Source organism: Sceloporus occidentalis, unplaced genomic scaffold, assembly GCF_023333645.1.
Source record: "Sceloporus occidentalis isolate IW3139 unplaced genomic scaffold, rSceOcc1.0.p SCAF_2, whole genome shotgun sequence".
NCBI lineage: Eukaryota > Metazoa > Chordata > Lepidosauria > Squamata > Phrynosomatidae > Sceloporus > Sceloporus occidentalis.
Window position 1 is genome coordinate 60251695 of NW_028316982.1, and position 17577 is coordinate 60269271.

General features: G+C 39.7%; 1 protein-coding gene across 1 annotated transcript in view; it reads left to right on the top strand.

The window, feature by feature from the left end:
• LOC149318433 (armadillo-like helical domain-containing protein 3) overlaps positions 1–17577 on the top strand; it is a 236313-nt gene that overhangs the window by 97174 nt on the left and 121562 nt on the right. Inside the window, exons 21-23 of the mRNA XM_089509700.1 lie at positions 9947–10029; positions 11362–11488; positions 15248–15323. Coding sequence (XP_089365826.1) covers positions 9947–10029; positions 11362–11488; positions 15248–15323 — 286 coding nt within the window. The remainder of the gene's footprint in view (positions 1–9946; positions 10030–11361; positions 11489–15247; positions 15324–17577) is intronic.

The window sequence follows — 17577 nt, forward strand, 5'->3', positions numbered from 1 at the left end:
AGGAGGGCTCTTTGTCTTCCAGGCCAGGCCTCTCTCTCCCTCAAGATGGTGGTTGGAGGAGGGCTCTTTGTCTTCCAGGCCAGGCCTCTCTCCCCCTCAAGATGGTGCTCTCACAGCTCCTGTGTTTCCCACAACAGATTCACCTCATCTACCTTAATGTGGTTACATTGTAAGGAACACTAAATATGGCCGACACGAAGCAGCGTTTCTTCCTAACAGGGAAGTTGAAACCAAAGTCATACTTTTAAAGCTTGGTTAAGATGGGAACCTTAATTAACATGAACTAAAGCTGATACCTAGATGTGCTACTGGACACATCTAGTGAACACCTTTTCCAGAAAATATACTCACTAACACCCAGCAGTTAACCTGACGGTATGCATTTCAGGTTTGCATTCACATACAATTACTGATCTGACCTAATTCTGGCTTTTTTTGACCAAGGGCCTCAACATACTGGCACTAAACACTGCCCTTGGGGCAGAATGACTCCGTGGTGTCCGCATGACGCACACCCCAACACTGCCCTGATGCCAGCATCATGCTCTGTGCCCAACTGCATGGCGGGCAGTGTCACAGCACTCCTTTGGCATTGCATCCAGATGATGCATGCCAAAAGGAGTGCCAAAAAGCCACGGCACTGCCAGATTTGGCGCCCTTTCTGTGGCACAAAAAGGCCAGATCAGGGGTGTGGCATGTGGTTGCTGAAGCCCCGATACAGCTAGGAAAGGGGTGGCATCCCTCCACCCCTTAGGGGCTGTCTGTACAGCCCCCAAGTTAGTGAATAATCATGTGCCTACAGGAGGGATTTTGGGTGCTTTTCCAGTTTTTTCCAGTTTTCTGAGAAAGCCATCAGCTTCTTGTTTAAAGCATACATGAAGTGAACTGTGATGGACTTCTTCCTTTCTGCCTCTTCTCAGCTGAAACTATGCAGGAGAGTGAATAAATCTGAAGTTTCATTCATTCAGTAGGCAAATAATGCATAGATTTGGTAGAACACACTCCAGGGGCCAGCTTTGTGTTGCCTCCCCCCCCCCCCCCCCCAAGAAATGAAGCATCTATAGAAATAAGTACTTTGGCAGTGGAGCTGCCCCTAGTTCTTTGGTAAGTAAGAAAAGCCTTTTTCCTACCAAGGTACCATGAAGAAGTTTAGAAAATTGCATCTGGTGACTAGAAATGGGTATAGTGCCTAATACTTAGAAGTACTGGCCTATGTTTTCCCCTAAGGCTCAGCACAGCTATCATAATTTTAGTATATCTTATGCAACTAAAGAAGGGTATCTTTGCACCTGACATGTGTTTTATAAACCATTACATAAATTCTGCAGTTTTGACCTGATAGGAGATAATTGACAGGTTTAGATGGTGGGAGGAGGCCCTTCTCAATTCCATTGTACATTAGTCTGTCAGAATTTGCTTTTGATGCAGGATTTTGTGTGAACCCTGCTGATTTCCTCTGTCTTTTTCATATTCTCCTATCACCCCCAATTGCTTTATTATTAGAATATCCAAATGATAAATAGAAAAGAAAGTGTGCAAACAAGAAATGCTGTGCTGAATTCATTTCAGTTTAGAGTGAATTCTGGAGCTGCAAAATCAGGAGGCATTGTTGGTGAACAGAAATATAACTGCTTTCCCCCCCAGGGTACAGAAAAAGAAGATCCCAGAATATTTTTGTTCTTTAATGGGCTGCTGACAGCTAACTCATGTCCGTGAGTTGAGAATTTTCTTTGTCACAACTCTTGCTAAGCTTGGAAGTGCCCATTTGCAGCTGGTTTGACATTGTGGAAGCTGAAGAACCATACTATTTGCTGCAATCTCAATTAAAAATATATCTTCAGAGAACAGCTTAATAGCAGGATATCCTACATTTTTATCCTTTAGTTGAAGTTATCACAGAGAATAGAAATTGAGTGAGAGCTATAATCAGGAGCAGTTAGATAAAATGTGAGTACTGTCAGTTGGGAGCAGTGCCTACTCCCCTTAACTTCTTCATTGAGCTCTGTAGCTTTCTCTTTCTTCAAGAGTTTGAGGGTAGATGTGGATGTGTTTAGGTCTTTTCATAGGAAGAGGTGAAGAGACAGCAGTTGGAAAAGGGGGGGGGCCTTCAAGTCTAAGAGAAGTACAGATATAATTGTGGTGAGATTGTGTGATACTGTATCTGCTTTGTTATTGGAATACTGTCAGCCCTTCATATCCATGGATTCTTTATCTATGGATTAAAGTATCCATGGCTTGAAATATATTCCAAAAATATGTAAATTCCAAAAAGCAAACCTTGATTTTGCCATTTTATATAAGGGACACCATTTTACTATGGTATTGCATATAAGGAAACTTGAGCATCTGTGGATTTTGGTATCCATGGGGGGGCGGGGTCTGGAACCAATACGAAGGGCCCACTGTGTTTGGGGATTCAGAAACTGAGGTGCCCTTTCTGGGAGCTGAAATTACTCTGGACGTCTTGGAATGGGGATGAATAAAGGCATCCTGATAACTATTTGAGATAGCTCAGAAAAACTGATGAAATTTTCTTCTTTGAACATTTCTCTAAAACATTTATTTATTTATAAGTACATTTTTAATGGGCTGAACCATTTGTATTTATTGCTTCCTAGCTGTGCAGTTTTGACACTCTTCTTCAGTGCATGTTGATTGGCAGCTTGAAAGTAGTATATGTTTAAAATTACTGGATGTGTAAAAATGAACAATGATCCCTCATTCCTTCTCTGAAATGGACCATCTTAAACCGGTTTACCTTCTAAATGCAAGTTTCACATAAATGACCTGAGCTAGATCCCAAGTTTTGGGACTAGTACTGTAGGTGAATCTTTTTGTTCCCTTGAAACAAGTGCACATTATTTATTGTCTTGAAGCAAATTAGCATATCCTGCCAACTCTTTTTAAAGTCTACCCCTCTACAGAAATTAAATCAAGACCCTAATTAGAACTGGCACATTGCATGTTTGTAGATAGAGATTATTTTTTATAAATTGTTTTTATTAATTATTGTTGATATTATGGCAAATTGTATTTTTAACTGTAATTGTATATTGTCTTCTTGTTTTATACGGGAGAAGTGGGAAACACAAATAAAACGTATTATTATTATTAAATCCACAGCAATCTGAGAGAACAAAGGGCAGCATTTTAAGTGGAGAGGTAAAAATGCTCAAGTTGTCTCATGCCTCTTCACTTTAGAATATTCTCAAGCATTATATGCTCTTGTGGTTCAGGAACTAGGGAACTATGCTAATTCTTCCAGAATGCCTAGCCTTCTGTATTTTTACTGTCAGCAGCAATGATAAAGTGCATTGTAGACAAGGATGTCTTGTGAAGACTATAAGTGGAATGCCTCTCCTCTAGCTTTTAAATTCTGTATATATACTTTTGCTGGGGCAGTGCTTCATGTGGTGATAATGCTAGAGGAATAGGGGTGGTGATAAAATTGCCCCCTGGAATAAAAGAGGACACAGGAAATATTCACAAAGATCCAAAAGTCTCCTCTTGATGATCGAATTGCCAAATTAATGGGAACCGATTGCAAATGGAGGGGTGGAACTGGAGGAAACATCCTGCACATAAGGCTGATCTTAAAGGGGAAGAAGCTTAATCTTTCAATGAAGAAAATAAGGCTGGGTAAGAGTAAAAAAGCTTTAGACTTGATGGTGAGATCTATACTTCTAGCAGCAGTACTTCTCTGCATGACCATGTGTTTGTGAGTAAACTGGCATGGAAAATACAAGGCTTGTTCAGACACTGTAATTTCCTCAGCCTGTTTTTAAATTCTTGTTACTTTTCTGAGGGTTTTTATTCTTAGAGCAGCTTCAATAATTGAAAGAAACAAAAAAGCAAAGAAATGAGGAACTTTAATGAATTAAATAGCATGAGAATTTTGATGCAGTTGGCATGGCAAAACAATGGATAAAACAAAAGTATCATTGTTACCATGTTGACTGTAATACAAAAGTATCATTGTTACCATGTTGACTGTAATACAAGTGAATTTAATTTTTTGGGTAGAGAGGCTGAGGCTCCATTACATGCTTCCTTGCATCAGAAGCTCAGGAAAGAGAAGAAGTGTGAAAGGATGATTGGGGTTTCAGGTTCTGATGTGTGTACCTGGAAAGTTGGATCAAAACCAGCTTATATCCAATTAGAAACAAGTTTTTTCCAAATAAAAAACCGTTTGTACAAATAGAAATTTTAATTCAAACAATAAGCAATTGTGTTAAAAGAAAATACGAATTAAAACAGTTTTTAAAATAGATGAAACATGTGCTCTCCCCAGTCCCAGCCCTAAAGACAACACAGTTTCCTTTCTGTTGTGTGTGTGGATGTACTCTTGAACAAACATCCAGGCTTTTACTGAGGAGCCTGACTAAACATGCCAAACAGCTACTGGGCAGCTGTAAAAGTGGAAAGTGACACTGGGAGAGGATCTGTGAGCGACAATGGTAGTATCACCATGTTGTTGTTGTTGTTGTTGTGTGCTTTCAAGTCATTTCTGACTTATGGTGACTCAAAGGAGAATCTGTCATAGGGTCTTCTTGGCAAGTTTTGTCAGAGGGGGTTTGCCATTGCCATTCTTTGAGGCTGAGAAAGTGTGACTTGCCCAAGGTCACCCAGTGGGTTTCCATGACTGAGCTGGGATTTTAACCCTGGTCTTCCAGTATTGATTGCTGCTGAGGTGAAATAAGGTCGGGCTCTTCTTTCAAGGCTGCATGCTATCACCCTACTTGTTCAACTTCTATGTAGAACATATTGTAAGAAAAGCAGGCTTGGACAAAGAAGGAGGAGGAGTGAAAATAGGAGGAAGGAGTATCAACAATCTAAGATATGCAGATGACACCATAATACTAGCAGAAAACCTCCCAGACCTGGAACAACTACTGTGAAAGATCAAAGGAGAAAGTGCAAAGGCACTTGAACATAAAGAAAACAAAAATAATGGTGTGATGATCCCCCTGTGGTCTAAGCAGCCAAACAGCAGGCCTGCCTTGGCTCTTATACCCAGCAGATCCTTAGCTTCTTCCCGAGTCTCCTGGTCTATGTTCCTACTCCTTGTGGAGTTGAAGATGACCCTTGGAGATCCTCGAATCACGCTACCACCGCCCAGTGAATTCATACTGGATTTCCCTTAATATACACTGGGACTTGTTAAGGACTTCTAGTTCTTCTTCTTGCTAATCTTCTCAAGCATCAGCCAAGCTAGGACACGTGTAAAGGAGTGTCGAAATAGCAGATACTTTTAAGGAAGTATGTATTATAATTAAACAAAACAGAAAAGATATAACTCATGCAAGATCCTAAGGGCCTTCCAGGTACAATATGTGTAATTCTAAAAGTATTCAATTCATGCAAGCAACCAGAAAAATAATAAATAAGGCCTAAAAGTTCTAATCTGACACATTCTCACCTAACTGATATATTGATGTAATATGCTGGCCTTGATGGATTTGAAATATAGTTACAGGTCTTAGCTTAGCATAAACTATCTGCCTGAATTATGCCTTCTTACTATAGGCACAACACTACAGTTTTCCTAACCTGTAAGACTAACTCGAGGGAGAGATTCTCACCTCGAATTCTTACTGTGGAAACCACTAACTGCTCAAGACTCTTGCTTTGCCTCTCTCTCTAACTGCCACTCTCTCCAACTGTCACTTGGTCTCAGAGGCTTTTTCTCTTAGAAGCCACCGGAAGAAGCTCTCACTCCTGCTCACTGATTGGTCAGGTGAGCCTTCCATCAACTGTGATGTCATTACTTATTTGCATGTGCCTCCCTTCCAGCTTACTCTTATTACCTGGCAGAAGTCTTCCAATAACTGGAGGCCCAGTCATTACAAATGGGAACAGAGAATCTTGACAAATTCAACCTAGACAATAGAAGTGATTAAAGAGTTCTCATACCTGGGATCAAACGTTGATAGAAATGGGGACTACAGCCAGGAAATCAGAAGATGATTAAGAATGGGAAGAGCAGCCATGAAAGAACTAGAAAAGACTCTAAAATGCAACACAAAAGTAATAGAATCATAGAGATGGAAGAGACCGCACGGGCCATCCAGTCCAACCCCTGCCATGCAGGAAATCCAAATCAAAGCATCCTCAGCAGACGGCCATCTAGCCTCTGCTTAAAGACCTCCAAGGAAGGAGACTCCATTACACTCCAAGGAAGTGTGTTCCACTGTCAAATAGCCCTTACTATCAGGAAGTTCTTCCTAATGCTGAGGTGGAATCTCTTTTCCTGTAGCTTGCATCCATTGTTCTGGGTCCTGTTCTCTGGAGCAGCAGAAAACAAGCTTGCTCCCTCCTCAATGACATCCTTTCAAATATTTAAACAGGGCTATCATATCACCTCTTAACCTTCTCTTCTCCAGGCTAAACATCCCCAGCTCCCTGAGTCGTTCCTCATAGGGCAAGGTTTCCAGTGAAAGTGGAAAGTGAAAATCATGCAAGCCATTGTATTCTCCGTTACCATGTATGGATACGAGAGCTGGACAGTGAAGAACGCGAATAGGAAGAAAATCAATGCATTTGAAATGTGGTGCTGGAGAAGAGTGCTGAAGATCTCATGTATGGCCAAAAAGACAAATAAATGGGTCCTGGAGAAGATCAAGCCAGAGATCTCCCTGGAAGCCAAGATGACAAAACTGAGGCTGTCGTACTTTGGGCACATCATGAGAAGGGAGAACTCACTGAAAAAAAACACAATAATGCTAGGAATGGTGGAGGGAAATAGAAAAAGGAAGACCACATGCTAGATGGATGGACTCTATTAAGGAGAATACAGGTATGAGTTTATAGGACCTAAGCAGAGCAGTGGAGGACAGGGGGTCTTAGATGTCTCATCCACAGGGTCATCATGGGTCGAGATTGACTTGAGGACAGTTAACAACAACAACAAATTCCTTCAAGTCCTGTATATAAACTTCTCAATGGAATCTAGCTAGCTGCTATTGGAAACATGCTGTATGGATGTATGGATTGTTAGTTTAATTCAGCAAAAATAGATATTCTGGTGTTCTTAATCAAAATGTAGGTTGAGAACCATTAGCAGGAACTGCCCACTCATCTGCTTCTATGAAAGGTTCTCCCTGAAAGTTAATAGAAATAAGCATACTTTAAAAGCTCGACTCAGGCTTGCATCCTTCCGAGGTCGCTAAAATGAGTACCCAGACTGTTGGGGGCAAATTAGCTTACTTGCTAATTAGCTTACTTGCTGTTCACCGCTATGATCTTTGGAATAGCGGTATATAAATAAAACAAATTATTATTATTATTATTATTATTAAAATTAGATTTCAAACCAGCAGGGTGAAAATGAATCCCAAGTAAAACAGAACAATTCATGATGCCAGTGTATGGCTAAATAAGGGTGTATGTCTCCCGTACCTGGTAAGTGTTGCCAAGTCACATACCAATAACTGTTTTCATATAGTATTATAAAGACGCTTCCAAGCACTTGAGCCAGTGATCTGGCTGTGGAATTTCTTAAAGTTGAGGCAGTGAGTAAAAACACATTATAGTTGCTTATGTGAGAAGTGCCCATAAACTGCCATCATAGACACTCAGGGCAGCTGTCTGAGTCCCAAGCAGTGATTGCCTTGGATTGTGACATTTGCCATGGGAGCTTAGTTACCTTGGAAACATGTTTTAACTGCATCTCTTGCTCTGTGAAGAGCCCATTTGAAGTTGCTGTTTTGCTCTGAAGTCTGATGCCTGGAAGCACAATGTGGGCAAAAGTCTCTTCTGAGCTGAATCACTGTGGCATTAAGGGTTTGTCCACAATCCTAAAAACATAATTTGTGGTAGCGCTCTCAAATGAAATTTCTACCAGTGTGCACAACACCCGGAAAGCTGTGTGAATTGTCCAAGAACGGGTAATGAATGCACATTGTTGCAGTGGCAAGCACACCATACTCTAAATCTGTGGGTGACTTTATATTTTCTAAGGGAAGACCAGAGCTATGGGCCTTTGGATTTTTTTTTAAGTAGTCATAGCTTAGAGCCAGAGTAGTGTAGTGCTTTGAGTGTTGGACCAGGATAGTACAAGATTAGGATTTGTATACCTGCTTGGCCAAGGAAACCTACTGGGTGACTTTGGACAAGTCACACTCTGTCAGCCTCAGAAGAAGGCAAGAGCAGCCCCCCCCCCCCCCCGAACAAATTCTGCTAAAAATCATGTGACAGGTTCACCATAGGGTTGCCTTAAATTGGAAATGACTCGAAGGCACACAACAACAGAGGAATAGCTATGTTCATATTTCCAAGACTGAGATGGAAGTTGCTTTTCTTTTTATTTGTTTAGTTGGAGTTTGGGATACAGAAGAATTTTTGAACATTTTATAGGGTGGAGGGTTGGTCATGTTACTCTGTGCAGAAAAAAACAACAGAGCATATTGTGGCATCTGGAAGACTAAGACGTTTTATCTGTGCCTTAGTTGCATGATTACTTGATCACCAAAAAGACATGTAAAATAGCTTTAGAAATCCTTCCTATTCTTTCTACCCTTCCTTCTTGTTTAACTTGTTACAGCAGAGATGGGCAATATACAGTACGCTAGGTCTGGCTCTCCATATAGTTCCCAAGATAGCTCCAGATCATTCTTTTGGCTCAAATAAACGATTGGCTTATGTGCTGCCTTCAGGAGCCTTAATTCACATTTAAAATAGGGCATCCACACTTCCAGCTTTAGTTGGATTGCTTTTTACCAGTCCATGTGGTCCCCAGAATGTCCCAGGGACATAAAATTGGTCCCTAGAGGGACCAGTGTTATCTGCTCTTGCACTAGAGCTTTCATTTGTCTGCTTAAAAGCAAACACTTTACTTGACCAAAATCTTCAGATAGATGAGTGGTTGACAGCTGGATAATCTGTCTGTTTTGTTAGACTGATTTTCTCCCAGTCTGGCTTCCCATTGTTCTTGGAGTTGTGACCTAGTGGATAATAGAGCATGTTACTTTTGTGCAGAGCAGTCTCTCTATAAGTAGAAATACTCTTCTTGATAAAGCTCAAGCTGCACCTCTATCAAATTAAGCTTGCAGGCTGACATTAAGCTGATCCAACTGGAAAGCTATGAACAGGCTTTGACAAAAACTTGTTCTTATGACTTCCTGACTGTGAAAATTCTTGCTAGGAATTTGGTCATATAACTGCCACATCTAAACCTTACCTCCTCCTAGCAGAAGGCAGGATTTAGTCTGATCATTTAACAGAATGAGAAGCAGATTCTTTTGCATAAACTCCAAGCAAACGTGCGTGTTTGAACATTCCTGTCTGTAGGTTTCTTACTGATATACTGTATACTGATAATACTGTCAAATATACACATTTCTTGTCAGTATTCAGAATGTAGGAATTCTTCATAAGCTATTTGTGGTCTTTTTTACTAACTTGTTTGCTTTCTGCAATGGAATATTGATTTAGAGGAAGGATGCAGAATCCAGACTAAAGTATTTGTGTTTTCAAATAGTGCTGTAAAGAGAAGACTGACGTGACATGTGCTCCCCTAAGTAACTTGACACGGTGTCTCATGTCATTGTTTAACTAGTTAAGGTATTGCAGAGCTGCACTGTACCTAGTTTTGCCTTGTATATTGTCAGCACAGGTGACAGCTGAGATAGACTGTTGGTCTCCTGTGCTGGCAGTATATGAAGCACAGATACTGACAGCTGATTTCCTGGGTCCTGGGTGCTACTTCGGGTGCTGACAAGTAGGGGGAAATTGTCTGTGTCAATTGACTTGAGTGGCAGATGATTCAACATGAACTTAAGCAGTTCTGATAAATCGGATACAACAAGCCTTCAGTTCTCATAGCCACTTATCTGTGAGGGATGGAATTCTAATTAATGAACATATGCTGCATTTTTAGATTTTGGGCAGGTATTTGCTTATGAAGACACAGCTGCATTCAAAGAATATTTTTTAATTCTTTTCACAGCTCTGATTAATCTATTGAAGTTCCTCATGTCCAATGAAACTGTTTTATTGGCGAAACACAACATCTTTACCTTGGCTCTCATGGTGAGTGTCTTATCTTTGTGCACAGAGCAGCGAAAGACATAGTGCCATTAAGGGTAAATAAGGCTGAATAATATATTTTATAAAGGAACCTAGTTAGTGGGGTATTCATAAAAAGTACTTTGTAGATAATTTAAGTATAATTCATTTTAATTATTATATTTTATACTGGTCAATGACTGAAAAAACAACTTACTTATTAATTTGAGGAATCCTGTTCCCTGTCATCACAGTTCTGTTTTACCATGTTACTGGGTTAGGAAAAATACATGTTAATTCAAAATGGAGATGGACCCAAAGGGAGCCCTAAAGCTTTTGGGTAAGCTGCTCAATGGAAATGTAGATGAGTGAGAAATGCCCCTTCACATATATTGTATTGTATGCTGAACAGTGTTGAACAAGTCTGTAGTGCTCTGTATAACAAGTGGAATCTGGGGGGTGGGGGGGGGCAGCAGACACAAGTGCAGTGGTACCACCATCAGCTAACAGGACTAATCCTGTTCCCTTGACTGCCAGCCTGAGATCTGAGCATTTGATAGAAACATGGTATAGGAGGAGGGCATTCTGGAGTGGGGGAAAAGAGGTGGGGGGTGTAATTTTCCTTGTTCTGTTAAAATGTCTCTGTAGAGTCAGGAAGAGAAGTAGTTTTAATGCCTCACACAATGGGGAAACTTTGGCTTGTCATATGTTTTGGATTTTGCCTCCCAGAATTCCTAGGTACATGGACAGTGGTAAATGATTCTGTGAATTGTAGTCCAAAATATCTGGAGGACCAAATATTCCCTAACCATATATCCTCCGCCCTCTCCCCTATACTTAGTATGAGCTGTTGAAGGCTTAAGCAGGTTGATTCTTTCCCCTCCTTACCATGTTCTTTTTTCCCTTCATTTTTTGACACCTGAGTAGTCTGTACAGCTTAGAATAATAATAATAAAGCTCACAGTTACTTGTCATGAACATTTGCAGGTCTTAAAACATTTTTTTGCTTTTAATATTTATACTTAGCTATTTCTGCACACCTAGGGAATCACATGAGTATCTAGGGAAAGCTATCCTACCTTGTTCCTAAATAGATATCTACTCAGCAACCCAAGATTACTCTTGGAGAGTGTGATATTTGCTTTCAGTGTTTTATATGGCTGAGAATGGTGTGTACTCTCTTAGCAACATAAAATAATGATTTTGTTAATTAAAGAAAAAAAGTTGCATTAATTGTGCTGAACACTTTTTAGCTACAAAAACTAATTTAGAGTTTCATTATTAGTAGTTCTTACAATGTCTGCATATCGTATATATTTTTTCTTGTAGTAATTTCTGTAGTGTTTTTTTTTAAAGGTGGTAAATCTGTTTAATATGTTCATCACTTATGGAGATACCTTCCTTCCGACTCCTAGCAGCTATGATGAGTTATACTATGAAATCATTAGGATGCACCAGAGTTTTGATAACCTGTATTCTATGGGTAAGTAATGCTGCATAATGTGTCTTTCAGTTGACAAAATACACATATACGAGAGAAAAATTGTGTAGGTGAGAGGAAGGTTTGGGTATAACACCTGGTCAACAAGTGTGCTCACAGTGTGGTTGTCAGTCAGCATATGAATATGAAATAATGTTATTGAAAAGGATAAAGATTCCTTATTCTGAGAGAATAACATATTGATGGTGGCTCTACCTCAACAGTAAGCTTGTAGAAACAATGTTGTTGGGATGTGAAATGATCACCTGGTTCACTGATGTATGCTTTGTAGTGTGCGAAAGTGTCCTTTTTGCTGTTGCCAGGCATATAATATTTAGATGGCAGCAAGAACACACTGTGCCCTCATTTAGAGTGTGCCAGCCAGCTGTGTGCAGAGTGCTCCCAGCTGGGAAAAGATGCCTTAGTCTCAGGTCAGAGAGCAAGCGCAGCCCCCAAAGCCAATCAGCTGCAGGAACCAGCATTGTAAACAAGAGGAGGAAAAAGAATTTTATGGATACACAACAAGAAACCTAATGCACAGAACAGGTAGCACATGGACCTGAAAACTTCCACAAAACCAGGTCAGTGCCTTATATATAACCAGGAAATGTCGCCACAACATTTTTTGAGTAGCGACTCAGCCAGGAAAAGGCTGCAGCCTGAAAATAATGTTTTTGGATGAAGGAGTGGAGAAATGCTCTAGAAAAGGAGGGGGTAATCTTTTGGCCTTTTTTCTGATGTGAAGAGTGATTATAATTTGCATACCATTAATGACAAGAGCCAGAGCTAAATGTGGGTACATCTCTCCCTTCTCTTTTCCCCTCACCCCACCATCACTCTTTGTCATAATCTTTTCCTTTTTCATAAACATAAACCACACACACCTCTTCACTCATTCTCCCTGTCTCCACCCCAGTATAGGTCTTCCCCCCCCCTTTCTCATTCATAATCAAGGTGTTCATGAGCATGCTTGCTTCTGAAATACTTTAGTAGGACTACTGTGATAGCAGCATATAAAGAAGCAGTCTTCCCTGTCCCGCATTGCTCTCCTCTCACCTATTGGTTTTATCCTCTGTTATAAGCATACCACAGCCATTGCAATAAATTGAAGATGCAAGAATATGAAAAGGGTAGAGAGGTCACTGATAGATGGAGAGAGTTGATCACTCTGTGCAGCATGATAATGATTAAATGAGTTCTTAAAATAAAGGTCAGAAACCATTAAAACAATATATGAAATACTGAATGTACATGCTGATTCAAAACCTGTCAAAACAGAAGAATACAATTATGTTATTCTGTTTTTTCTTTTACATTTTGAAGAACCAAGGTAATAGTCTTTGTAGCAATAGTTTTATTTGTATTTTGAGCAGCATGGCAGCAACACAATGAAGTTCCAGGAAAGCTTTTTAGGCTGTAGTGTGCTTTGACTCCAGTTTTGTATTTAATTGCTTTTAAGGCAGGAAGCTGCATGCACGTTTCAAAAAGTCTAGAGCTTGTTTATATGATTCTACTCTCTTGAGTGATTATTGGAGAGGTGAAGCAATGCTTTACATTTGCTTCAATTTCTGATTATACAGGGGTAAGAAGACGAAGAAGGTTGTGAACTTTTCACTATGAAAATTCAATTGTTTTGCCATGATTGTGAATCACAACCAGTTCCCCCTATAAATATCCAATAATATTGATTGTAACCAATTCTATGTCTTATGAAATAAAATATTGAATAAATTAAGCAATCCATAATGAGCTTAAATGTAAAAGTAAGTAACTCCTGCTGCAGTTATAGAGGAATTGAGTTAGGTTAGAATCAAGTCCTTAAGAAATGAAGTAGGTCTGAAAGGATGAGTTGGGTTGGTGGTGGTCCAGCTCTGTAAAAGAATCAGGGTTCTGTGAATTTAGTCTTTAGCGCACAGATGGAAAGAGGCACATCATACCATGATCAAGCGACATTTGTGAGGACCTAAGAAAAGCAATTATGATTTCTTATCAGTCTAGAAGCCTAGTTATAAGCATTTGGAGCTCAACCCTGTCAAACAGACAGTCTACAAATGAAGAAGGTTCAAGACCACATTGACCCTACCATGCAATAGTCATCTATCAAAATCTCTCCAAGAACAAACCACATCATCCACAAAGCCACAAGGTTCCCCAGAGTGACACTCTTGCTTTGGATAACATGAATTTCATGACTCTGCAATCATTAAGAGATTGAACAAGAAGGGTGTTCATGAGAGGGTAGCCAGGAGGAAATCATTGCTCTATAAAATAACATATAGATCAAGTGTAGAATAAGTGTGCTCCCGGGCTGTTTTTCTGGCTCTCAGGACCTCAAAGTACCCTGTAGGTGGTTTGGGGGCACTGTTGGTATATTTTCCATGACAGCCAATTATCCCAGACAAGACCTTTTTTGAAATAGAAAGTGATTTCTGCTTACTTCATGTTGTTAAAAAAGGCCTCTCCTGTGCCAAAAATCATAGCAAAAGCCCCCCCCCCCACCATATGGAAGGCTGTGGTGATATATCAGGTGCACTCCTGATATAGATGTTCCCCAAGACATCTGGATCAATGTGGTCTGGACAAAGAAACTACAGTGCACCCACACCATATGTGGCTTTCAGCTTATGCTGAAGCTACGTGGCAAAAGAGAATGGCGTGCGCCGTGAACACAAGCCCCATTATATCCATTGGGGCTCGAGCATACACATTTTTTGCCTTACGTGGGGTGTGTGTGTCCTGGAATGGATCCCCCACGTAAGGTAAGGGCCCACTGTATTTGGGGCTCATTGAGAAATGTTATGTTTGTTGCAAGACAAACATTGAATAGAAGCAAATAAACAAATGAAAAAACACTGTCCCAGCTGTCAAATGTGGGAACCCTGCTCTTCAGCCAAGGCTATCAGAGCGGCTTACAATTTGTTAATTAGACATTTCCCTGCCCTCAGGCTTACAATCTAAAGTAGTAGATTGAACCTGTTTTGCTGCATCAAGACCTGGGCAGTTTTTAATCATTGTTACAACCATGAATTCTTCATTGTATCTGATGATTCTACAGTAATGCTTAACCATCAGTGTGAGAGCTGAAACAGAACTAAAAATAGGTTATGCAACATGACCATGATAATAAACATACAAACAGATCTAACTAGCAGTGGCGGTAGGAGAAGAGATTCTGTGTTTTAGAATGGCCTAGTCACAATCCTTAGACCACCAAACCCTATTAAAATGCTGTGGGAGGGTTTGAAGAGAGGTGATCATGTGAAAAAGCTATCAAATCTCAGTGAGCTAAAGCAAATCTGTGAGGAGGGATGGGTCCAAAGTCCTCAAAACTGATGTGAGAGAATGACAAAGAAACCACTTATTAGAAGTCATTGATGCTCAAGGGAGTGCCACCTGGTAATGACTTTGAAATTTCACGTCCTTTTTCACATACAGATATTGACTATTGAATAATTTGTGGATAAATAAATATGGAACATGAATCATATTTATGTGTCTTTTGTTCATTCTAGTTATTAGTTGGTCTCAGCTAGGAATATGGAGCTAAATTTAGATCTGATAACAGATTTGATAGGTTAAAAATATTTGATAATAGGGGTTCACAATTTTTTTTACCATTATACTGTTAAAACATACTGTACTGTCTTTATATATACGGTTGTCATGTTTGGAGAGAGGCGATGGCTGTACATAATCAAAATATTATTTTTACTTTCCCCAAGCGTTTACTTCTATAATCTCTTTTTACTTCTTCTCTTTCAGTTTTGAGATTGTCAACAAATGCTGGCCAGTGGAAGGAACCAGCCAGCAAGGTGACCCATGCATTAGTCAACATCCGGTAAGAAACTGTAGCATAATAGTCCTCATCACCCAACTGTACTGTCATTCTGGGAAACTTTTTCTTGTTAGAATGAGCCACGTTGTTGGGTTTTTCATATGAGATTGTGATGTGAAACCCTGCCCTAAACAAGGAGGAGATCTATAGCACTTTAAATTATGATAAACAAATTTGTTAAGTTTTCACAGTGCTATATGATATCATCTTACTCTATAGCAAGAAAAATAGTTTTGATTGCTTTTCTTGCTGCAAAGCAAGATGGCCAGTCCTCTGCAAGTTTTGATTGCTTTTCTTGCTGTAAAGCAAGATGGCCAGTCCTCTGCAAGTTACTTTAAAGCAAAAGAAGTGCAAGTGTTTCCACCTAAGTCAGAACTTGTTTGCTCTTGTGGCACAACTGGACAGGTGGACTTTTGTTGCCAGGAGGGTGACAGAAAGAAATCATGGTCTGATTTGCAGAACGTGGTATTCTATACCAATAAACTGCACATGGTCAAAGTATAAAAACTGGGGTATATATTATGTAATATTAATTTTATACTTTTACCAGGAGTTGCATTATATGCAAATGTCTGTTAGCTTAATCTTCACACTATCGTCCTGCATGTTTGACTCTTAAATCTCCTGGCACTTCCTAAGGCTATGGAGTCAACAACAGCTGGCTTTTGGTATGCTGGGTGATAACTTGAGAGCTTCTCTCCAGGGTGTAATTTAGATTAGAATAAGAGCCAATATTTAAAAACAGATTATTGCCTGAAGTATGTTTGTTCCTCCATAACAAGCCAAGAACTAGTTGCCAAAGAATGAGATGTATTTTCCCTACAGGCCATTTGATGACCAGGTTCCTTGCCTTTTGTTTCAACAGTAGCTATTGCTGAATTTTAGTCTAATTGGGAGAGAAAGAACAGGAGTTAGAATCACAGAATCATAGAGTTGGAAGAGACGACAAGGGCCATTCAGTCCAAACCCCTGCCATGCAGGGACACAGTATCAAAGCACCCCTGACAGATGGCCATCTAGCCTCTGTTTAAAAACCTCTAAAGAAGGAGACTCCACCACACTCTGAGCGACTGTGTTCCACTGTTGAACAGAGTTGATTCTATATGTTTTATGAATTGCATTACTAAAAGTTTTAAACATATTATGGATGAGCATAGGATTCACTGACACATATAAAACCTTTTCTTCTCTGTTTCCTAAGAGGCAGTTGTTGGTGTCATGTTAAGGAATAACGGGAGTCAATACTTCTTCTGTGACTCAGAGTCTATCTTTGTTGATGTATCTCCAACTTCCTTGCTCGAGAAGATAGCTTAAGGAAAACAAACTCTTGCTAGGCATTTTCCAAGTAACTATGTGTCTGTAAAGCCAACATTAAAGATGATCTCTACAGGCTTGTGAATTTTATGTCTTTATATATACTGTGCAGGATTTACTTTGTTACTGTCTTCATTTTTCATGAGCAGTGATAAATGAAACTCTGGGGGACTGATACTGTTCTAAATGTAGCAACTGAAAAAGCAGTCATCAGTAGGAAGATGTTATCTAAAGGACAGAATCTATCCTTAGTATGGTTTGTGAATCCTTTGGGAGGGAGGAGCTCAGCATGAAAAAATCCCTGCGAGAAGGAACAGAAGGAAGATGAAGTATGTTTGTAGATTGAAGGTATGTGGCTGGGGAAAAAAGCCTGGTTGGAAAACAGTGTGTTTTCTCTGTGGGATCCTTGGCAATTATTTACTATAATTTGAATATCTTGATGGGGAAACATCCATGAGACAGACAGTTTCATTTTTGGCAATGTAGCAGGACAGGATAGCCCTACCTCTAGAATGATGCGGCTAACTCTTTCAGTATTAGACTGCTAAAATGGTGCTTAAATCTTAATTCACTTGAATGGGCAGTTGTGTTTAGTCTATGTTTTTATTGTCTAGCAGATAATGGTTAATTGTGGATGGAAGCTAAGGAGGCTATGATTAGCCACATCATACTCCCTTTTGACTTGGAGTTTGTAATATTGATCTACAGTTTTGTTCAAGGAGGCTTTACTTTATTTTATTTGCACTTTGTATTTTCTTTTCTTCCTTGTACTTTATTTTCTGATGTTATGTCATATATAGTCAGCTCTCTGTGTCCACAGATTTTGCATCCATGTATTCAACCTCAACTATCCATGGTTTGAAAAATGTTTTTTTTTAAAAAAAAAACAAAAACAAAACCCAAAAAGCAAACCTTGATTTTGCCATTTTACATAAGGAATGCC